Source organism: Apium graveolens, chromosome 6 (assembly GCF_009905375.1).
Source record: "Apium graveolens cultivar Ventura chromosome 6, ASM990537v1, whole genome shotgun sequence".
Classification (NCBI taxonomy): domain Eukaryota; kingdom Viridiplantae; phylum Streptophyta; class Magnoliopsida; order Apiales; family Apiaceae; genus Apium; species Apium graveolens.
The window spans coordinates 55,248,117-55,266,305 of record NC_133652.1 but is presented as its reverse complement, the minus strand read 5'-3'; the positions used below and the strand labels follow the sequence as shown (position 1 = coordinate 55,266,305).

The window sequence follows — 18,189 nt, the reverse complement described above, 5'->3', positions numbered from 1 at the left end:
TATAGAATTTTCTTATAGTATTTAGTTTTTAAAAAAATAATCTAACTTCAATCATTCAATCATACAAGTCACAACTGTATAATACCAGAAAGGGGTCTTGTCTAACTGTCTAAACGAGGAAGTTCTGCCTCATCTCTCATTCTCTCTGTTAACGAAACCTTATTCAACTGCGGTGTGCAGCCCACCACTGAAATATGCATATTTATCGTACGGATTTCATGAATAATGCAGCTTATTTTTGTTTGGAATTACATCTTGCCGTCTTACAGGCAGTTATCCTTATTCCTGAGCATGTGAACAATCAATTTTCAATATTTTTTAGCCTTCAGGGCCCATTATTTTTTGTTCTTCTGATATTGTTTAACTAGGTTATGTAAAATGCTTTATACATGCATGTGACAAATGTTTAATCTCGTTTTTGCATGCTAGCATTGGAATAACATGCTTAACACAAATTTTGCATACTAGTAAACTTAATTGCTTAGCCATATATAATAATAAATCCTGTCAAAACTAGATGATTAAAAACTTTATTGCCTAATTAACTAACCAGTATACATCTATAATTCATATATATAGTTGATTGATTTAGTAGTACTTTAGATTTAAGACAGATCATGATTAATGATTATTAGTACCGAGTGGTACAGTTTTAAAATTCATACAAGTAGCAAGTATTCTATATTGTTAATCTACATATTTCTGATGAAGCTTAGAACAATGCAGAATCTAGTTAGGATTAAATATAATTGAGTTTGACTGTGTACTCATTTCCACCCCCTCTCAAACAATCTTATTTTATCCACTCGTTTCAACAATTCAAAACCTTATTTAAGTGACTGTTTTACGAGACTTATAATTCTTATAATTTTCAAACAAACTCGCCTGACAAACTCTATCCGTTTAAATTTGAGAAATTCTAGCCGTTAGCCTTGTATATAATTACACATTTTGTTTTGGGATTGAAATTAATGCTCTCATAACTTTCTATCATAGATCTGAAAAGCATTTTCTTATTCTTCTCATTTCTTCCGGTCGAATAAGAAATATAGATTGAGTTGTAATTCACGTTATTCTTGCTATACTATTGTCCGAATGTGTCGAGTAAACTAGATTATAAATTGTTTAGGTCAAGGTAGTCAATGAACTAGCGTAATAGGTTTGGTAGGTGATATTAGTGTCAAGAAAATGGTTTTTTAAGATATATTTGTAATCTCAATATTTGTAAGTTTTTTATTATTGGATTATAATAGACTCTCTATACTAGTTATAGACTCTATATACTAGTTGATACGAGGACTTTATAGGTAATAGATGAAGTTTAGGGGCCGAATCAAGTTAAATTCTTGGTGATATGTATTTTGATTTATTTTTTTATAATGCTTTACATTATTTCCCAATTTATATCTTCTGCAATATATTTAGATTGTTCCATTTGCATTACAGTCCGTCTCTTATGATAACTGAGCCGACTCATTTAGTCTGATTACGCGTATCGAGTTTCATACATGTATTTGTGTTTGCGCATATATATCGAGTTCCTACGATTGGTTTCAATTTGATTATTCTGATATTGAGAAGGTGCATGGGTTGTGTTCTCTCAAAATTACCGGTTTGTTGGTTTTAAGACCATGCAGTTGAGCTGTGTGGTGTTGGCACAAACTCCATCCAGCAAGATTGGTAGTATGGAATGGTGGAACTGCCGTGGGACGACTAGTTTGACGCCAAGGTGGGGAAACATTTAGAGCGTCAGAATTAAGTTTTGGTGAAAAACAATTAATCGCAAATTCTGTCATAAAATATCATACATTTCTGCATGTAAGAGTCTGGCATAAATTTTAAGATGTGGACTGGTGGGTGTTTGTTGAAAATCAAACCAAACTATATGCTATGTAAAACAATCCACCAGTTAAATGTGGAGCAGTACACCGGTAAAATGTGGAGCTTGAGATCAGCTTGGATTTTAAACTGTTTATCGTTGTTCATTGAGACCCCGATCTTATAATATAAGAGCATCTTAACGGGAGTACCTATATTTATTAGCTATATTAGTAGAAAATAGATATTATGTAAAAATTAATGAATGTGTAAGGAATTCTGCTTCAGTGGTATTATCTATAATGATTAGTTATATTCAAAAAACAGTTTTTATTGTTATTTTCAAAATTTAACAGGTATATTTTATCAAAAAGGGTTGGTAAGAAATTATTAATAAAAAATATTTTTTTTAACTTAAATATAAGTGGAAATAATATATATATATATATATGTATAAAATAAAAATATTTACTGATGTTATTATAATATTTAAATCATGAAAAAAATTAGTTAACAAACATTATTTTTATATATTATAAAATATTTAACTAATTTTTTTATCCAAGTAATTTTAATAGTTTTTTATATAAAAATGTACAATAAAAAATTATATAAGTAATTAATAAAATTGGTTAACATGATTTTTTTACACTTTGTGATATTAAATTTTTACAATTAATATTACATAAAGTTAAATTAATAATTATATATATATATTAAATGTAATTATTATATATATATATATAAATGTAATTTTTTGTAAAACTCTACTAAATTCTAAAATCCCAAACCTTAATTATATATATTTGATGAAGCCAGATGTTCTAGCGGGAAGGCATCCAGTGGAGAGAAAATAAGCCGTTGGAGAAATATTGTAGAGGGAAATGACGTGGCTCAAATATAGATGACAGTCATTGATTCAACAAATGTAACGTGCCTTTTTCTCGGCATCTAAAATTTTACCTAACAGGTGTCTTCTTGGAGTACTGTTTTTTTTACATATTATCTATATTTTTAAAATTAGGATTGCCAGGTAGATATTATTGCTAAAAGTGCTCTGTCTTAGAGATGCTCTAAAGATAAAGATAAAAGGAAATTGCAATTTCTGCACAAGTTGGGTTTACACAACAAACCGCTTGCTTTATTTATGAGACAGTACAACAAAAACAAGAGTTATGCAGACTACGTGCGTACATCTAGATAGTAGATACAAAGCTGAAACTGAAGCTTCTCTTCATTACACGAACTTCAAATTAAAAAAGAAAAACAAACCAAACACAATAAAAACAGGAAAGCATAGGATCAGTCAGTTCATTTTAACACACGCACACATTACACATATATAGATTTGTTGAAGGTTACTTAATTTTTACTAGGAGTAGGTGTCAAGAAAGGAATAGGAGGGAATGGGAAGGGAGGCAAGTTGGAAATATCAGGGATTGGAGAAAATGGAAACTGTGGAATTGGAGGGGGCAATGGGAGCTGAGGAATATCAGGGAGAGGGGGCACAAATGGAATTTGTGGAAGTGGAGGGACTAACATTGGAATATTTGGAAATGGTAACAGATTCTTAGCATCACCTAAATCCATCTTTTCATTAGTACCACTTTCATCCCCAGATTTTTTTATATCTCCAGTTCCTTCCCCAAATGTTGGTTTTTCGACAAGTTGACGACTCTGTCCAGCCATCACCATGCTCAACAACAACATCACGTATATGATCATCTTTAGAGAACCCATTCCTGAGTGTCTGAAGAACTTAGATATCTGATATCTGTGGTTGTTTTATTTGAGAGAGTAAGATTGATATAGAGATGGTACTCCAATTATGAACACATTATATGGGATATAGATGGATATGTATAGAAGGGTGTGCCATGTTATCTTGTGCATAAACCCTCATAAATTTCACGCATAGGGAATCCGCATGACATTGAATGAAGAAGATTTGTATGCTACAAGAGTAAGTTAACATGTCTGTGACTGTGCATCAAGGTATCTCCGTGGCTTCATCTTATGATGACACATACATTCTACATATTGCTGAGTAAACATCCTTGTCCAACTGCATGTAATCACGTATACTCTCGTATGCAGGTGCTAGCACTCCCAGACAAATAGCTCACCAGTCAACTCAGTTTCTAATCCTATATATCCAGCTCTATTACAGTACTAGTTCTCTCTAGGGATTCGAAATATTTAAAAATATAACTATTTATATATTTGTGGTGACAAATACATTTTTTCTAGTTTAAGTCGTTAAAATTGATTTTGTGAAAACAATCTGCGATTAATACAAATAATCAAACAAGTGTGTGCGTGAGTAAACGAAATCAAACGGAGGAAGAAAAGATATAAACAGAAGAGATATCCTCGAGTCCAGTTGAAACTGTCTTCTTAAAGTTATTTCGCCTCTCACCGTATGTGCGAGTCGATAGCCTCCCAGGATAAAACGAGGTAGCGGCGGCGTTACGGATAACGAGCACCTTCAGCGAGCTTGAACGGGCACGAAACTATCACCGAGAGAGAGAGATTTGTGTTTAGAGACGAATATGTTTTTGGTGTGTTTAACCCTAACGCCTTAGAGGTGTTTATATAGGTGTAGATAGACTTGTGCGCTACTCTTTTCCATAAATAATCTGAAACAGAATCAGATTGAATATATCAAGACATACACCATATCAATTAATCTGAAACAAAATCAAATTAATTTATGCCATAATATTTGAGCTAAATTCTAATGGAAAATAATAATTTCCATTATTAAGAGAATATCATCATATCTCACACATCTTTTAGTCATAATGCTCAAAAATATGACTTACCAATATGGGACTTATACCCATATTTTCCAACAATCCCCCACATGGGTGAGATTGGTAATCTTAGTAGCACACACCAGACAGACAGACAAACACGGAGTTTGACTTGGTGATAGTTTCTTCGATCAGATATAGCATACGATAGGTAGAGAATGCTCCTTGAACCTTCGCTCGAGTAAGCATACCGACTTTACTGGTAGACAGTAGACGTGCTTGTCCTTGAACTGTTCGACCGGTTATGTAAACGATGATATACTTATCACTATATCGTTTCTGACTCGTTCAGCTCTCATGAGTATGTCCATTTTGGCCATGGAACATCGTCCTGGTTCTGCAGAAGTTTCTAAAGAATTGTGCCTCGCAATTCTCCTTTGAAGCGGCCCCACTTCTCTCCCACATAGGTGATCTTTATCTTATAGAGTAACCCGCGTTTACTCAACTGAATTCCATGCGTTCACTCCTGAGCTCCACGTATTCATCAAAGATCATTAAAGGCTCAAAGCTTAACCTCGTACCTTACGGGTCTCACTGTTTCCTCATCATAGGAACAGGCCAGGGGTTACCCCCACAGTGATTTGGTCATCATGATTTAGTTTTCCCATTGAACCAAGTTCTTGGGATCTCCAGTCAGCAATGGTTGGGTGTCCACCATGATGTCGTTAAGCAATAGGCTTAAGGCCCATCCCTCTCGATGATTTCTCAACCACTTCTCTTGATAACCCTTTGGTTAGTGGATCCGCGATATTATCCTTTGACGGTATATAGTCAATAGTGATAATTCCGGTTGAGATCAATTGTCTAATGGAACTGTGTCGTCGTCGTATATGACGAGACTTTCCATTATACATCGTGCTCTGTGCTCTGCCAATAGCGGATTGACTATCACAGTGAATCCCTATTGCAGTTACAGGCTTTGGCCATCTTGGAATATCCTCCAGAAACTGACGTAGATATTCAGCCTCTTCGGCGCATTTATCTAGTGCCACAAACTCAGCTTCCATCGTGGAATGAGTTATCACCGTTTGTTTTGAGGATTTCCATGATATTGCCGCTCCAGCTAATGTAAACACATAGCCACTCGTAGACTTAAGTGCTTTCTTGCTAGATATCCAATTTGCGTCAGTATATCCTTCTAATACTGCTGGGTATCTGCCATAGTGCAGTCCATAGTCTCGAGTTCCCCTCAAGTACCTTAGTACCCTTATAATCGCTTTCCAGTGATCAGCTCCCGGATTACTCGTAAACCTACTCAACTTGCTAATTGAGTATGCAATGTCTGGTCTTGTACAACTCATGAGGTACATCAGACTACCAATTATCCTCGAGTATTCCAATTGGGAAACAGCTACACCTTTGTTCTTGGATAGGTGCAAAGTCATATCTACAGGTGTCCTAGCTTTCTCAAAGTCATCCTTAAGAAACTTCTCAAGGATCTTGTCAACATAATGTGGTTGACTTAATGCGAGACCCTCTGATGTTCTAGAAATTTGAATTCCCAGAATTACATTTGCTAGTCCCATATCTTTCATGTCGAACCTTGATTTCAACATGTCCTTTGTAGATTTGATAACTTTATCATTGCTTCCAGCAATAAGTAGATCATCTACATATAGTGTCATCATGACATAGCCATTGTCATTCTCCTTGACATAGCTGTTCTCGTTATCCTTGTAATAGGCACAGCTATCACATTCATTGATTTTGAAACCATTGGCCAGCACGACCTCATCAAATTTTTCATGCCATTTCATAGGCGCTTGTTTCAAACCATACAATGATTTCACCAATCTACACACTTTCCTTTCTTGTCCTGGGACAACAAACCCTTCAGGTTGTTCCATATAGATTTCTTCATCTATGTCTCCATTTAGGAAAGTTGTTTTCACATCCATTTGATGTACAGTTAGATTACGCATTGCAGCAATAGCAAACATCATCCTTATGGACGTTATTCTCGTTACAGGAGAATATGTATCAAAGTAATCAAGGCCTTTTTGTTGCTTGTATCCTTTAATTACAAGTCTGGCCTTATACTTATCAATAGTGCCATCAGTTTTCAACTTCTTCTTGAAAACCCACTTGCTACCTAATGGTTTGCAACCAGTTGGCAAGTCCACTAATTCCCAAGTATGATTTTGCATAATTGAATCAACTTCATTCTTGATGGCCTCTTTCCACATAGGTCCATCAGGTGAGGTAACCGCCTCCTTATAAGTTTTTGGGTCACCTTCTTCGAGCAAATAGGTCATAAAATCAGACCCATAGGATTTCTCCGTTCGTTGTCTTTTGCTCCTTCTCACTACCCCCACATTTTCGTCTTCACTTTCGTCACTCTCATTATCGTCATCTACAGACTCATGAGATCGTTTAGACGTCGTAGGTTGTTGGTTTCCTGGATTACAGGGAAACATCGTCTCAAAAAATGAGGCATTTCTTGATTCCATAATGGTATTCTTTTGAATATCAGGAATCTTGGATTCATGAACAAGAAACCGATATGCAGTGCTGTGTGGAGGATATCCGATGAAGACACAATTCACAGTCTTAGGACCTATCTTCACCTTCTTCGGTGTAGGGATCAGTACCTTTGCAAGGCACCCCCACACTTTCAGGTGTTGGTAACTTGGTTTCTTTTTCTTCCACATTTCATAAGGACTTACATCCTTATTCTTGCGCATCGTAATATTTAAAATATTATTTGCGCTTAAGATGGCTTCTCCCCACATCGATTGTGGGAGCCCATAGCTTAACAACATCGCATTCATCATCTCTTTCAGAGTGCGATTCTTCCTTTCAGCCACACCATTTGACTGAGGGGAGTATGGTGCAGTGACCTCATGGATTATACCATGTTGTGAACAGAATTCCCCAAACGGTTCAACATATTCACCTCCACGATCACTTCGTATCGTTTTGATTTTCTCAGTTTGTTGTGTCTCAACTTCTTCCTTATAGATTTTAAATTTATCTATAGCTTCGTCTTTGCTTTTCAACAAATATACATAGCAGTATTTTGTACAATCATCAATGAATGTAATAAAATACTTGTTTCCTCCTCTTGTTGGAGCGAATTTTAAATCACATATGTCGCTATGTATTAGGTCTAGCACTTTGGTGTTCCTTTCCACACGTTTAAATGATGATCTCGTTAATTTTGCCTCAACACAAGTCTCACACTTATGTTTTGGATCGATAGTAAGTTTAGGTATGTATTCTTTTGCACTTAAACGTCGTAAAGTGTCATAATTTACATGTCCTAATCTAGCATGCCATAAATTAGGAGACTCAAGCAAGTAAGCAGAAGAATTCTTCATTTCATTATCGTCCTTAACGGACATTACATTGAGCTTAAAAAGCCCATCAGTTAAATAACCCTTGCCTACAAACATACCACTCTTAGACAAAATAACTTTATCTGACTCTATTACAATGCGAAAGCCATGCTTATTCAACAGAGAACCAGACACAAGGTTCTTGCGAATATCAGGCACATAAAGTACATTCTTCAAAGTCAGATTCTTCCCAGAGGTCATCTTCAGGATCACCGTGCCTTCACCCTCAATGGTAGAAGTTGCTGAATTCCCCATGTAGAGTTTCTCACCAGCATCGGAAGCTTTGAGGCTAGAGAAAACCGCCTTGTCTGAGCAAACATGCCTAGTAGCACCAGTATCAATCCACCATTCACGTGGATTAGAACCGACCAGGTTCACTTCAGAGACCGTAGCACAGAGGTCTATGTCACCCATCTCCTTGGAGATATTCTCTACCATGTTTGCTTCTTTCTTCTTGTTGGGCTTCTTGGGCTTCTTGCAGTCAGAAGACCTATGACCAACTTTATCACAGTTGTAGCACTTCCCTTGAAATTTCGACTTCGAAATCCCTCCCTTGGGTGCCAGCTTTGCCCCTTTACCAGAATTAGCCTTCTTGGGCTTGGAGCTTTGAGCATGCTCCACCATGTTTGCCTTCTCAGTGGCAACGTTAACTTTCTTCTCGGACCCTCTGTTGTCTTCTTCAATACGAAGTCTAACAATAAGATCCTCCATGGACATCTCCTTTCGCTTGTGCTTAAGGTAGTTCTTGAAATCTTTCCATCCAGGTGGAAGCTTTTCAATAACAGCAACAACTTGGAAAGACTCACTTATGACCATTCCCTCAGCATGAATGTCATGAATGATCACCTGCAGTTCCTGCACCTGACTGACCACAGTCTTAGAGTCTGCCATCTTATAATCAAGAAAGCGGCCAACAATCCACTTCTTTGCCCCAGCGTCCTCGGTTTTATACTTATGGTCAAGTGACTCCCATAAGACCTTAGCTGTTGGCTTTGCGCTGTATACGTTATACAACGAGTCAGACAAACAATTTAACACATAGTTCCGACAGATGTAGTCGGAGTGCTTCCAAGCATCAGCAGCATACACAGTCTGCATGTTACTCTCAGCAGTGAGCAACGGTGGTTCTTCCTTAAGGAAGCGATCCATATGCAACGTGGTCAGATAAAAGTGCATCTTTTGTTGCCAACGTTTGAAGTTCGTTCCGTTGAACTTCTCAGGTTTTTCAGCATGTGCAGCAGGCACAGTTGGCATAACAGGTGCAGCAGGCACCACGGGTGGAACAGATGGTACGTGCGTCTGTACTACAGGTGTATGCACACCAGTAGGCACCGCAGGTATGATCGGAGGAGTGAATCCTGCCGATATCTGTCCAAGAGGAACACTAAACTGTCCAATGACAGTGTGTCCCACAGGCACATGTCCCGAAGGCACATGTCCAACAGGCGTTTGACCCCCATCAGATCGTACGATCCGTGCGTTAGGGTTAATCGGCTGCTGGTGAACCCCATCAGATCCAGTGATCTGTGCGTTGGGATCAGCCGTCATGTTCATCGAATCGTTCACAGTTTGGTTCTCCATCGATCTGTTACTCAACAAAACAAGCAGATACAGATGTATCAGTCACAGATGTATATAAAAGAAATAGCTTTAAGATTGTGAAAACAATCTGCGATTAATACAAATAATCAAACAAGTGTGTGCGTGAGTAAACGAAATCAAACGGAGGAAGAAAAGATATAAACAGAAGAGAGATCCTCGAGTCCAGTTGAAACTGTCTCCTTAAAGCTATTTCGCCTTTCACCGTATGTGCGAGTCGATAGCCTCCCAGGATAAAACGAGGTAGCGGCGGCGTTACGGATAACGAGCACCTTCAGCGAGCTTGAACGGGCACGAAACTATCACCGAGAGAGAGAGATTTGTGTTTAGAGACGAATATGTTTTTGGTGTGTCTAACCCTAACGCCTTAGAGGTGTTTATATAGGTGTAGATAGACTTGTGCGCTACTCTTTTCCATAAATAATCTGAAACAGAATCAGATTGAATATATCAAGGCATACATCATATCAATTAATCTGAAACAAAATCAAATTAATTTATGCCATAATATTTGAGCCAAATTCTAATGGAAAATAATAATTTCCATTATTAAGAGAATATCATCATATCTCACACATCTTTTAGTCATAATGCTCAAAAATATGACTTACCAATATGGGACTTATACCCATATTTTCCAACAGATTTCTTTATTAAACATCTAAACAAGAGTAGTTAAGTACTTCTTGTCTAAGAACAAGAGAGCTAACACGTACTACCAATAAGACTTAACTAGTTCACTGCGAACAGAAGTTGTGTATTTTAATATGTGCGAGCAAGTTTTCATATAATCAGGGACCTGTTACTTGGGTGTACTATAATTTGCTCCGTATATGGCCTTTTTGGACTATAAATGTTCCTTCAAAGTGTTCCTCGTGATTTTAAATGTGAGACCTTCAGTTCTGCAGTTTATCACTTGCCAGGTGCGCAACCATTCTCATTTTATTTCTAATGTGGGACGGGTCCCCTGGGAGCGCAAACAAGAACATTTCGGGAATGGTATAATTTCAATTATAGAAATCCACTAAAATGGCAAAGAGATCCAGTCTTCCCGCAACAATGAAAGGTGGTTCCTCTGCCCCTCGAATCATATCTAGGGCAATAGAATTGCATCTATTATGTCAAAGCACTTGTATTCACTTGAATAATAAAAAAAAATTGGAGAGTAATGGTGGTGACCAGGTCTCCCTAGACCCCTAGCAATGATCTGGCAAATCATCAGAGCTACTATTGTTCCTCCTCCATGGGTTCAGATAGTTTAGCGTTCATATTTTTTATTTCAAAATTTGCAATGCTGAGTTGGTTAGTGCTAAAGCAACGCCTTCTTGCCAAGGACAGAATGCTTCGGTTTTGCATGACTTTTAACTCTAATTGCAATATATGTACGTTGCAGTTAGAAACTCGTGAATTTCACTTTTGTTTTTTGTGCTTTTGCTGGAGCCATTCCATTCTGATGGCACGTTCGTCGCCTCTTACTTTCAGTTGGCAGGAGTTCTGGAATGAGAATTTTTTTACCAAGTGCCACGGATACAATACAGAAGCAAGTAGCGTATTACTTCTATTGCGGCTGCGTTTCATGCTATTTGGACAGTGAAATCTGCAAGCCAGATTCTCGGTGGAGTAAAAATTTGTTTGTTTTTTAGTAGAAAGAAAATTTTATTATGCAAAAGGAAAAAAAATTGTTAAGTAAATTTGAATGTTTTTCAAAATTCAAATGGAGATCAGAATGGGTGCCAACTCCGTACTGATTCTGCAGTAGTCGACACTCATACCAAAGAAATTCGAAATGGTGAATAGAACTTGGGTATGCTATAATGACGATGCATTGGGGGCCGGTTTGTTGTGACCATTCTGTTTAGCTTCATAAGGATCCCGACTATTAATCTGCATTTTTTTTCCAAGTAAATTGATCCTCCATTAAACCAAAACTTTACATATAAGCACAAGTAAAATCAAATTTTTCCTTCACATTTCACAATATTACCTACCAATTTGGCTTAATAATACCTTGGACCTGTGATCATGTACACATAAATATTTCGAAGAAAAAAAGCATACACATCAACCCTTAATGTATTGAATGTGTATAATTTGACCCTTGCATCTTCAAGAACTCATAAATTGGTTGGCCAAAAGACATCACAGGGTAATCTCGGCAGAAGCTAAACTGATCTTTTCCCTTTAAAGTTGAGATGCTTGAACAAAAGTTCTTTGAAGGAGAATTACACATTCTTAAAGTTGCAGCTGTTAAGAAGAGAAAATGCAAAAGACTTGTACGGGTGGGTGTGGTGTTTTTATGTTTATTTGTTAACCATGTTATGATCATGACGACAAAGTTGGAGCAAAAAGGTGGCCAAATGAAGCTACCACAGATGTAGATGTAGGCTCCCAGTTACACAAAACTTGTAGACTAAAGCATTAATGCTTATTATGTTAGCTATTACGTTTTATACATAAAATTTGGTATAAACCTTGTTCGGGTCAAAACCGGGTCAATTGGTCAGAATTGGGATATTGATACCTAAAATTAAGAAAATGATAAGGCATCTATTTTAAGGAAGAAGGCGCGCCCTACGAATATGGGGAGGCGCGTCCTTATGCATACAAGAAAAGTAATGTTGACGTCTTACATAATCAAGGCGCGTCCTCGTTGGTGAAGGAGGCGTGCCCTGTAGATGTATGAAGAAGGAATTTTGAATGATTTCTTGAGCTGGCCCCTAACCTATATATGTGTTAGGGCACGCCCTCATTAAAGGAAGTGAATTTCAACATGTCATTTGGACGAGTTCTTTGGATGCATCAACGAGGGAAGGAGGTTATTATTACTAACATATTTGCTGCATATATTCTATAGAAGAACTCTTTCCTGTAATGCAACCACAGGAAGGCGGTGTCCGTGGTTAGAGATCTACAGGGGTATGCCTGGACGGAAGGCCTCCTCCTGTAGTCAATGAGTGTCCTCATTGGGGATGTGGGGTAAAATCTGGTGTGTGTTTTGGGAGCTCTGTCTCTCTAGACAACAGGTGTTCTCGTAGGGAGACTTCAGAGTATCCTGCACTTTGCACCCAAAAGTTTGGGATCACTTGTCCAGCAATCTGGTAGGGGCTCCTTATCCGGGGGACAAGGATGCGTCCAACATTTGGGGTGAACCACGGCTATACCTGCGTCCACGGATTAGAGAAACAGCTGGTAGCGGAGGGTTATCCTTGGCCAGGGAGATGCCTTATTCGTGAAGTCTCGAAGCCGTGTACGAGCCTTGGGCCTTTGTGGTTGGGCCTCATCGGCGGACATTCCTAAAGCTAGTACAAGACGGTTTCCAGTAGGTTTCCTACTGGGCCTCGGGACAAGAGATCTAAGCCCATTAGGTTTCTTGTTTGCCAAGAATTATGTTGGCTTGATTCCCTATAAATAGGGATACGTAGGCAAATTGCAGGGGGTCGGAAGCGAGTGCCATAAGGAGCCACCACCAATCCTAAGCAATCTCAGCCCCCAATTCATCACAACCATCACACTTTGCTCACTTTCCAGGCAAAGAACCACCATGGTTTGATTTCGACGATGAACCTCAAATACAAATTTTGTTGATACCAAATTCCTTCATAAAAAAATTGGCGCTAGAAAGAGGGGTGCTGATCAAGATCATAATCTCATGAGCAATAGATGTCTCATCACGATGAAGGTTCTCTAACATAAGAATTGAAGGGTAGTCACGGAGGAGGTTGCAAATAACGGTCACAAAGGATATCCGTGAATAACTATTTCGGCTAAGGGGTCGAATGAGATTTGAATGTAGTATCCGCGGCCACGAGGGATATCCATGGATGAAGATTTCCATACATGGGGGTTGAAATTTACAGCCATGGCCACGAAGAAGCAAGGTTGGATACAAAAATCGGATTTGGTGGGTTAAGCTATTTGCCTACACTGTTTGGGCCCTATCTCGAGTTCCTTAAGTCAGATTTGGACAATCTTACAGCCTACGCGAAACTTATTGAATTCTCTTTAATTCAGAGATGATATGGTTATGAGAATTCAAGTTGAACAGCCCGGAAACAGAGGAAAACAGTAGCTGTGAATTTTTACCAAAAAAATCCTATTTGGTTTAGAAGATTGCAAGAAACCTATTCAGTTTAGAAGACTACAAGAAACCTATTTGGTTTAGAAGATTGGGAAAAACCTATTTGGTTTAGAAGATTTCAAGAAACCTATTTGGTTTAGAAGATTGAGAAAATCCTATTCGACTTAGAAGATTGGAGAATCCTATTCCAACAAGAAGACTAAAGATTTAGAAGATTTGAGAATAATATTCAGTTTAGAAGACTTAACCAGGAGCAAATCTGAGGATGATCGAGAGGAGAACACTCCAAGAAGAAAGTATTACTACCATGAGCTAGTCATCGCCTTTAAGACGATTCCTCGAGGTAACACTCAACTAGTTTTGTTGTATTTCCCGTTAATAGTTTCTAGGACTTGTGCAGGAAGAATATTGTGAAAGAGATTTGGCACGGAGGAGATCCCCGCAAACACTTAGGACGCGCCTTGATAAAGACATCTGAGGCCCAGGAGACTTCCAACAAATTTCAGGAGAATTCGCTGATTGGACACGTCCGTCCCTCTATGACGCGTCCTCCGGGTAATATTTAAAGTTCCATATTAATTGTAGTTCTTGCAGGTAGGAAACCTTATCTAGAAAAAATCTCATAATTTACCAAGTACAACATCACAATCTATTAAGGCGCGCCCTCTGCATGTGAGATTCAGTGGAAAATTACCCTCCCGGGGCACGCCCTCAGAAGAAAAAGTCTATGGAAGATTTCAATGAAGATGTCTTGATGAGCAGATGAGTTATAGTCAGTACTTGAAGAATGGATCGACTGGAACTAATTCCTTATCTTTCAAGACGCGCCCTTTCTTTAAGGCGCGCCCTCAGAAAAATATTGATGGTGAGGTGAACTTTATTGACTACAAGGAGAATCTTAATATTGGAATTTTATAAGAAAAGAAGCTATCAGAGTAGAGGCACCATGAATCCTAGGATGCGCCCCTTGCTTGTCAAGGTGAGGCCCCATGACATGAATGAGCTCCTTCATCTAAGAATATAATGTTATATCCTCAACAGTTATAAGTAAACTCTTCAAGGCTATCTCTCTTAAGGCGTGCCTTCATTGAAATACCCATTTCCTCTTCCTCGACATTACAGACATGATTTATAAAGAAGCAAATGAAGTACAATGATCTTCATAGTATGTCGAGAGTTTAATTTCAGTGAACGCGCCCTCACATCCTCAATAATCTGAGTGGGTTTTCAGGACGCGCCCTGAGCATATCTGGCTCATATGTTAAGGCTTCTTCTTTCGATATGATTATCAAGGTCATCTGGTTGTCTTTAGCAAAAAGAAAATATGAAAGTTGCATTAGAAACAAATGAGGAAGATGAGGCTACAAAGTATTTTTGACAGGGTGCACGCTCGGGGGGTAGATCACCTCTCATTAGTTCCGTGGTGTTACATATTGCCACATGAGTGAGATATATGGCTTTTCCTAAAAATCAGAGAGATGCTCAAGATCAGGAAAACACCCATGTTTAAGAAAACGCTCAACTTCAAGAAAATGTCTCTGAGAGTGAGATGCCCTTTATCAGATACCACTTCGTGAGATGCCTCGCTGAGAGATATTTCAACAAGAGATAGTTTCTGTATCCCTTGAGCTTTGTTGAAGATAAAAGCCTTCTAAGAATATTGATCTTTGATTTAGTTTTGTTATATGAAGATTCTATAGAAGATCATTGTCGAGGTAGATGATCCTCTTATAGAGGACGCGCCCTCCAAGGATGAATACCCTTGTCGAGGTAGATGCGTCTCTTACTGAGGACGCGCCCTCCAAGGATGATTCCCTTTGTCGAGGTAGATACTCCTCTTACAGAGGACGCGCCCTCCAAGGATGAATACCCTTGTCGAGGTAGATGCGTCTCTTACTGAGGACGCGCCCTCCAAGGATGATTACCATTATCGAGGTAGATGCTCCTCTCACAGAGGACGCGCCCTCCAAGGATGAATACCCTTGTCGAGGTAGATGTGTCTCTTACTGAGGACGCGCCCTCCAAGGATGATTCCCTTTGTCGAGGTAGATCCTCCTCTTACAGAGGACGCGTCCTCCAAGGATGATTTGCCTTATCGAGGTGGATGCGTCTCTGACAGAGGACGCACCCTTCAAGGATGAATACCCTTATCGAGGTGGATGCATCTCTGATAGATGACGCGCCCTCCAAGGATGATTTCCCTTATCGAGGTAGATGTGTCTCTTACAGAAGACGTGCCCTCCAAGAATGAATACCCTTGTCGAGGTAGACGCGCCTCTTACAGAGGAAGATCCCTCCAAAGATGATTGCCTTTGTCGAGGTAGATGCTCCTCTTACAGAGAACGCGCCCTTCAAGGATGAATACCCTTGTGGAGGTGGATGCTCCACTTATAGAGGGCGCATCCTCTAAATGATTTTCCTTATCAAGGTAAACGCGCCTTATATAAAGGACTCGCCCTCCAAGGATGAACACCTTTTGAGCAAAACGCCCCTTATAAAGAGGCTACACCCTTTAATGAAGTTAATTATTTGAGGAAGACGCTGGCACTATAAAGGGCGCGCTTTTTAAAAATAGATTATTGTAGAAGGTCATAAAAGTTTTGACTTTGGTTTGAATAAATGACTATTGATGGAAAAGACGAGAGCAGTGGTTTGGAGTTATGATTTGGCAAAACGCAAGAAATCAAATATGGAGTGGTATTGTGTCATCGGTGGAAGTATCACTCTCACCAGCAAGGCACGTCCTCCTTGTATCAAAGATTATGTATTATTTCAAGAACAGAGAGCTAGTCTTTTATTCTGGTCGCGTTTTTCTTAGAGCGCACCCTCATATGATGACCTTTTCAGTTTAAGGCGCGCCCATGAGAAACCAATATTAGGATGAAAAAGTTAGAGAAAACTCTCAAATCTTTGTTAATGGATTATGCTTTTTCAAGGTATGTGAGGTGCACACTTTTGTACGATTTCTCTTGTTTCTTACACTGAGTTAGCTCATGTCAGCTTAGAGAACTGGTGCATAAGTGGTAAATCTCTCTAGACAAACCTATGTTATAGCCATAAAGAAGAGAAGTGGCAGAGAGTGATAGATGTTACGTTGTGGGGTGTGAAGTGTTCGTATGGATTCATGACACGCGCATTCATCCAAGGCGCGCCCTATCATGTTCATAAAAGAAATAGAGCAGGATGAAGAAAGAGGAATGAATAAGTTCGTAAGGGTATACTCTCAAAATTGGTAGACGCTCATACAAAATTTTCAAGTTTGTCAGGGAGTTTAAAATTCCAATCCCATGTTCAATAGCATATAGAATTTGGGGGTAGTTGTTATGCCCAAAATTTGCTATAAACCTTGTTCGGGTCAAAATCGGGTCAATTGGTCAAAATTGGGATATTGGTGCCTAAAATTAAGGAAAAGATAAGGCATCTATTTTAAGGAAGAAGGCTATAGATGTATGAAAAAGGAATTTTGAATGATTTCTTGAGCTGGTCCCTAACCTATATATGTCTTAGGGCGTGCCCTCACTAAAGGAAGTGAATTTCAACATATTATTTGGACGAGTTCTTTGGATGCATCAACGAGGGAAGGAGGTTATTATTACTAACATATTTGTTGCAGGTACTCTATAGAAGAACTCATTCTTGTAATGCAACCACAAGAAGGCGGTGTCCGTGGTCAGAGACCTACAGGGGTATGCCTGGACGGAAGGCCTCCTCCTGTAGTCAATGAGTGTCCTCATTGGGGATGTGGGGTAAAATCTGGTGTGTGCTTTGGGAGCTCTGTCTCTGTAGTCAACGGGTGTCCTCGTTGGGAGACTTCGGAGTATCATGCACTTTGCACCCAAAAACTTGGGATCACTTGTCCTGCAATCTACTAGGGACTCCTTATCCGGGGGACAAGAATGCGTCCAACATTTGGGGTGAATCACGGCTATAACTGCGTCTACGGATTAGAGAAACAGCTGGTAGCGGAGGGTTATCCTTGGTCAGGGAGATGCCTTATCCCTGAAGTCTCGAAGACGTGGATGAGCCTTGGACCTTTGTGGTTGGGCCTCATCCGCGGACATTCCTAAAGCTAGTAGAAGACGGTTTCCAGTAGGTTTCCTACTGGGTCTCGGGACAAGAGATCTAATCACATTAGATTTCTTTTTCGCGAAGAATTATGTTAGCTTGATTCCCTAAATAGGGATACGTAGGCAAATTGCAGGGGATCGGAAGCGAGAGTCATAAGGAGCCACCACCAACTCTAAGCAATCTCAGCCCCTAATTCATCACTACCATCACACTCTGCTCACTTTCCAGCCAAAGAACCACCATGGTAGATCTTGATTGGCGACGAACCTCAAATTTTGTTGATACCAAATTCCTCCGTCAATATTATGCACTGGGAATAATTCAGTAGTTTAGGATTTACGAGTTATTGAAGTGACAAGGGTCAGAATATACACATTCAATACATCAAGCGTTGATGTGTATATTTTTTTTTCTTTTAAGAATTTATGTGTACAAATAATCATATTTCAAGGTCTATGATATAATTAAGCCT

The 18,189-nt window shown here is 39.0% G+C and overlaps 1 protein-coding gene across 1 annotated transcript in view; it reads left to right on the top strand.

Moving 5' to 3' along the window:
• The window catches only part of LOC141665081 (CENP-B homolog protein 2-like), a 30,818-nt gene extending 27,934 nt beyond the window's left edge, over positions 1-2,884 (top strand). The window contains exon 2 of the mRNA XM_074471064.1: positions 2,843-2,884. Coding sequence (XP_074327165.1) covers positions 2,843-2,884 — 42 coding nt within the window. The remainder of the gene's footprint in view (positions 1-2,842) is intronic.
• The last annotated feature ends 15,305 nt before the right edge of the window (positions 2,885-18,189 follow it).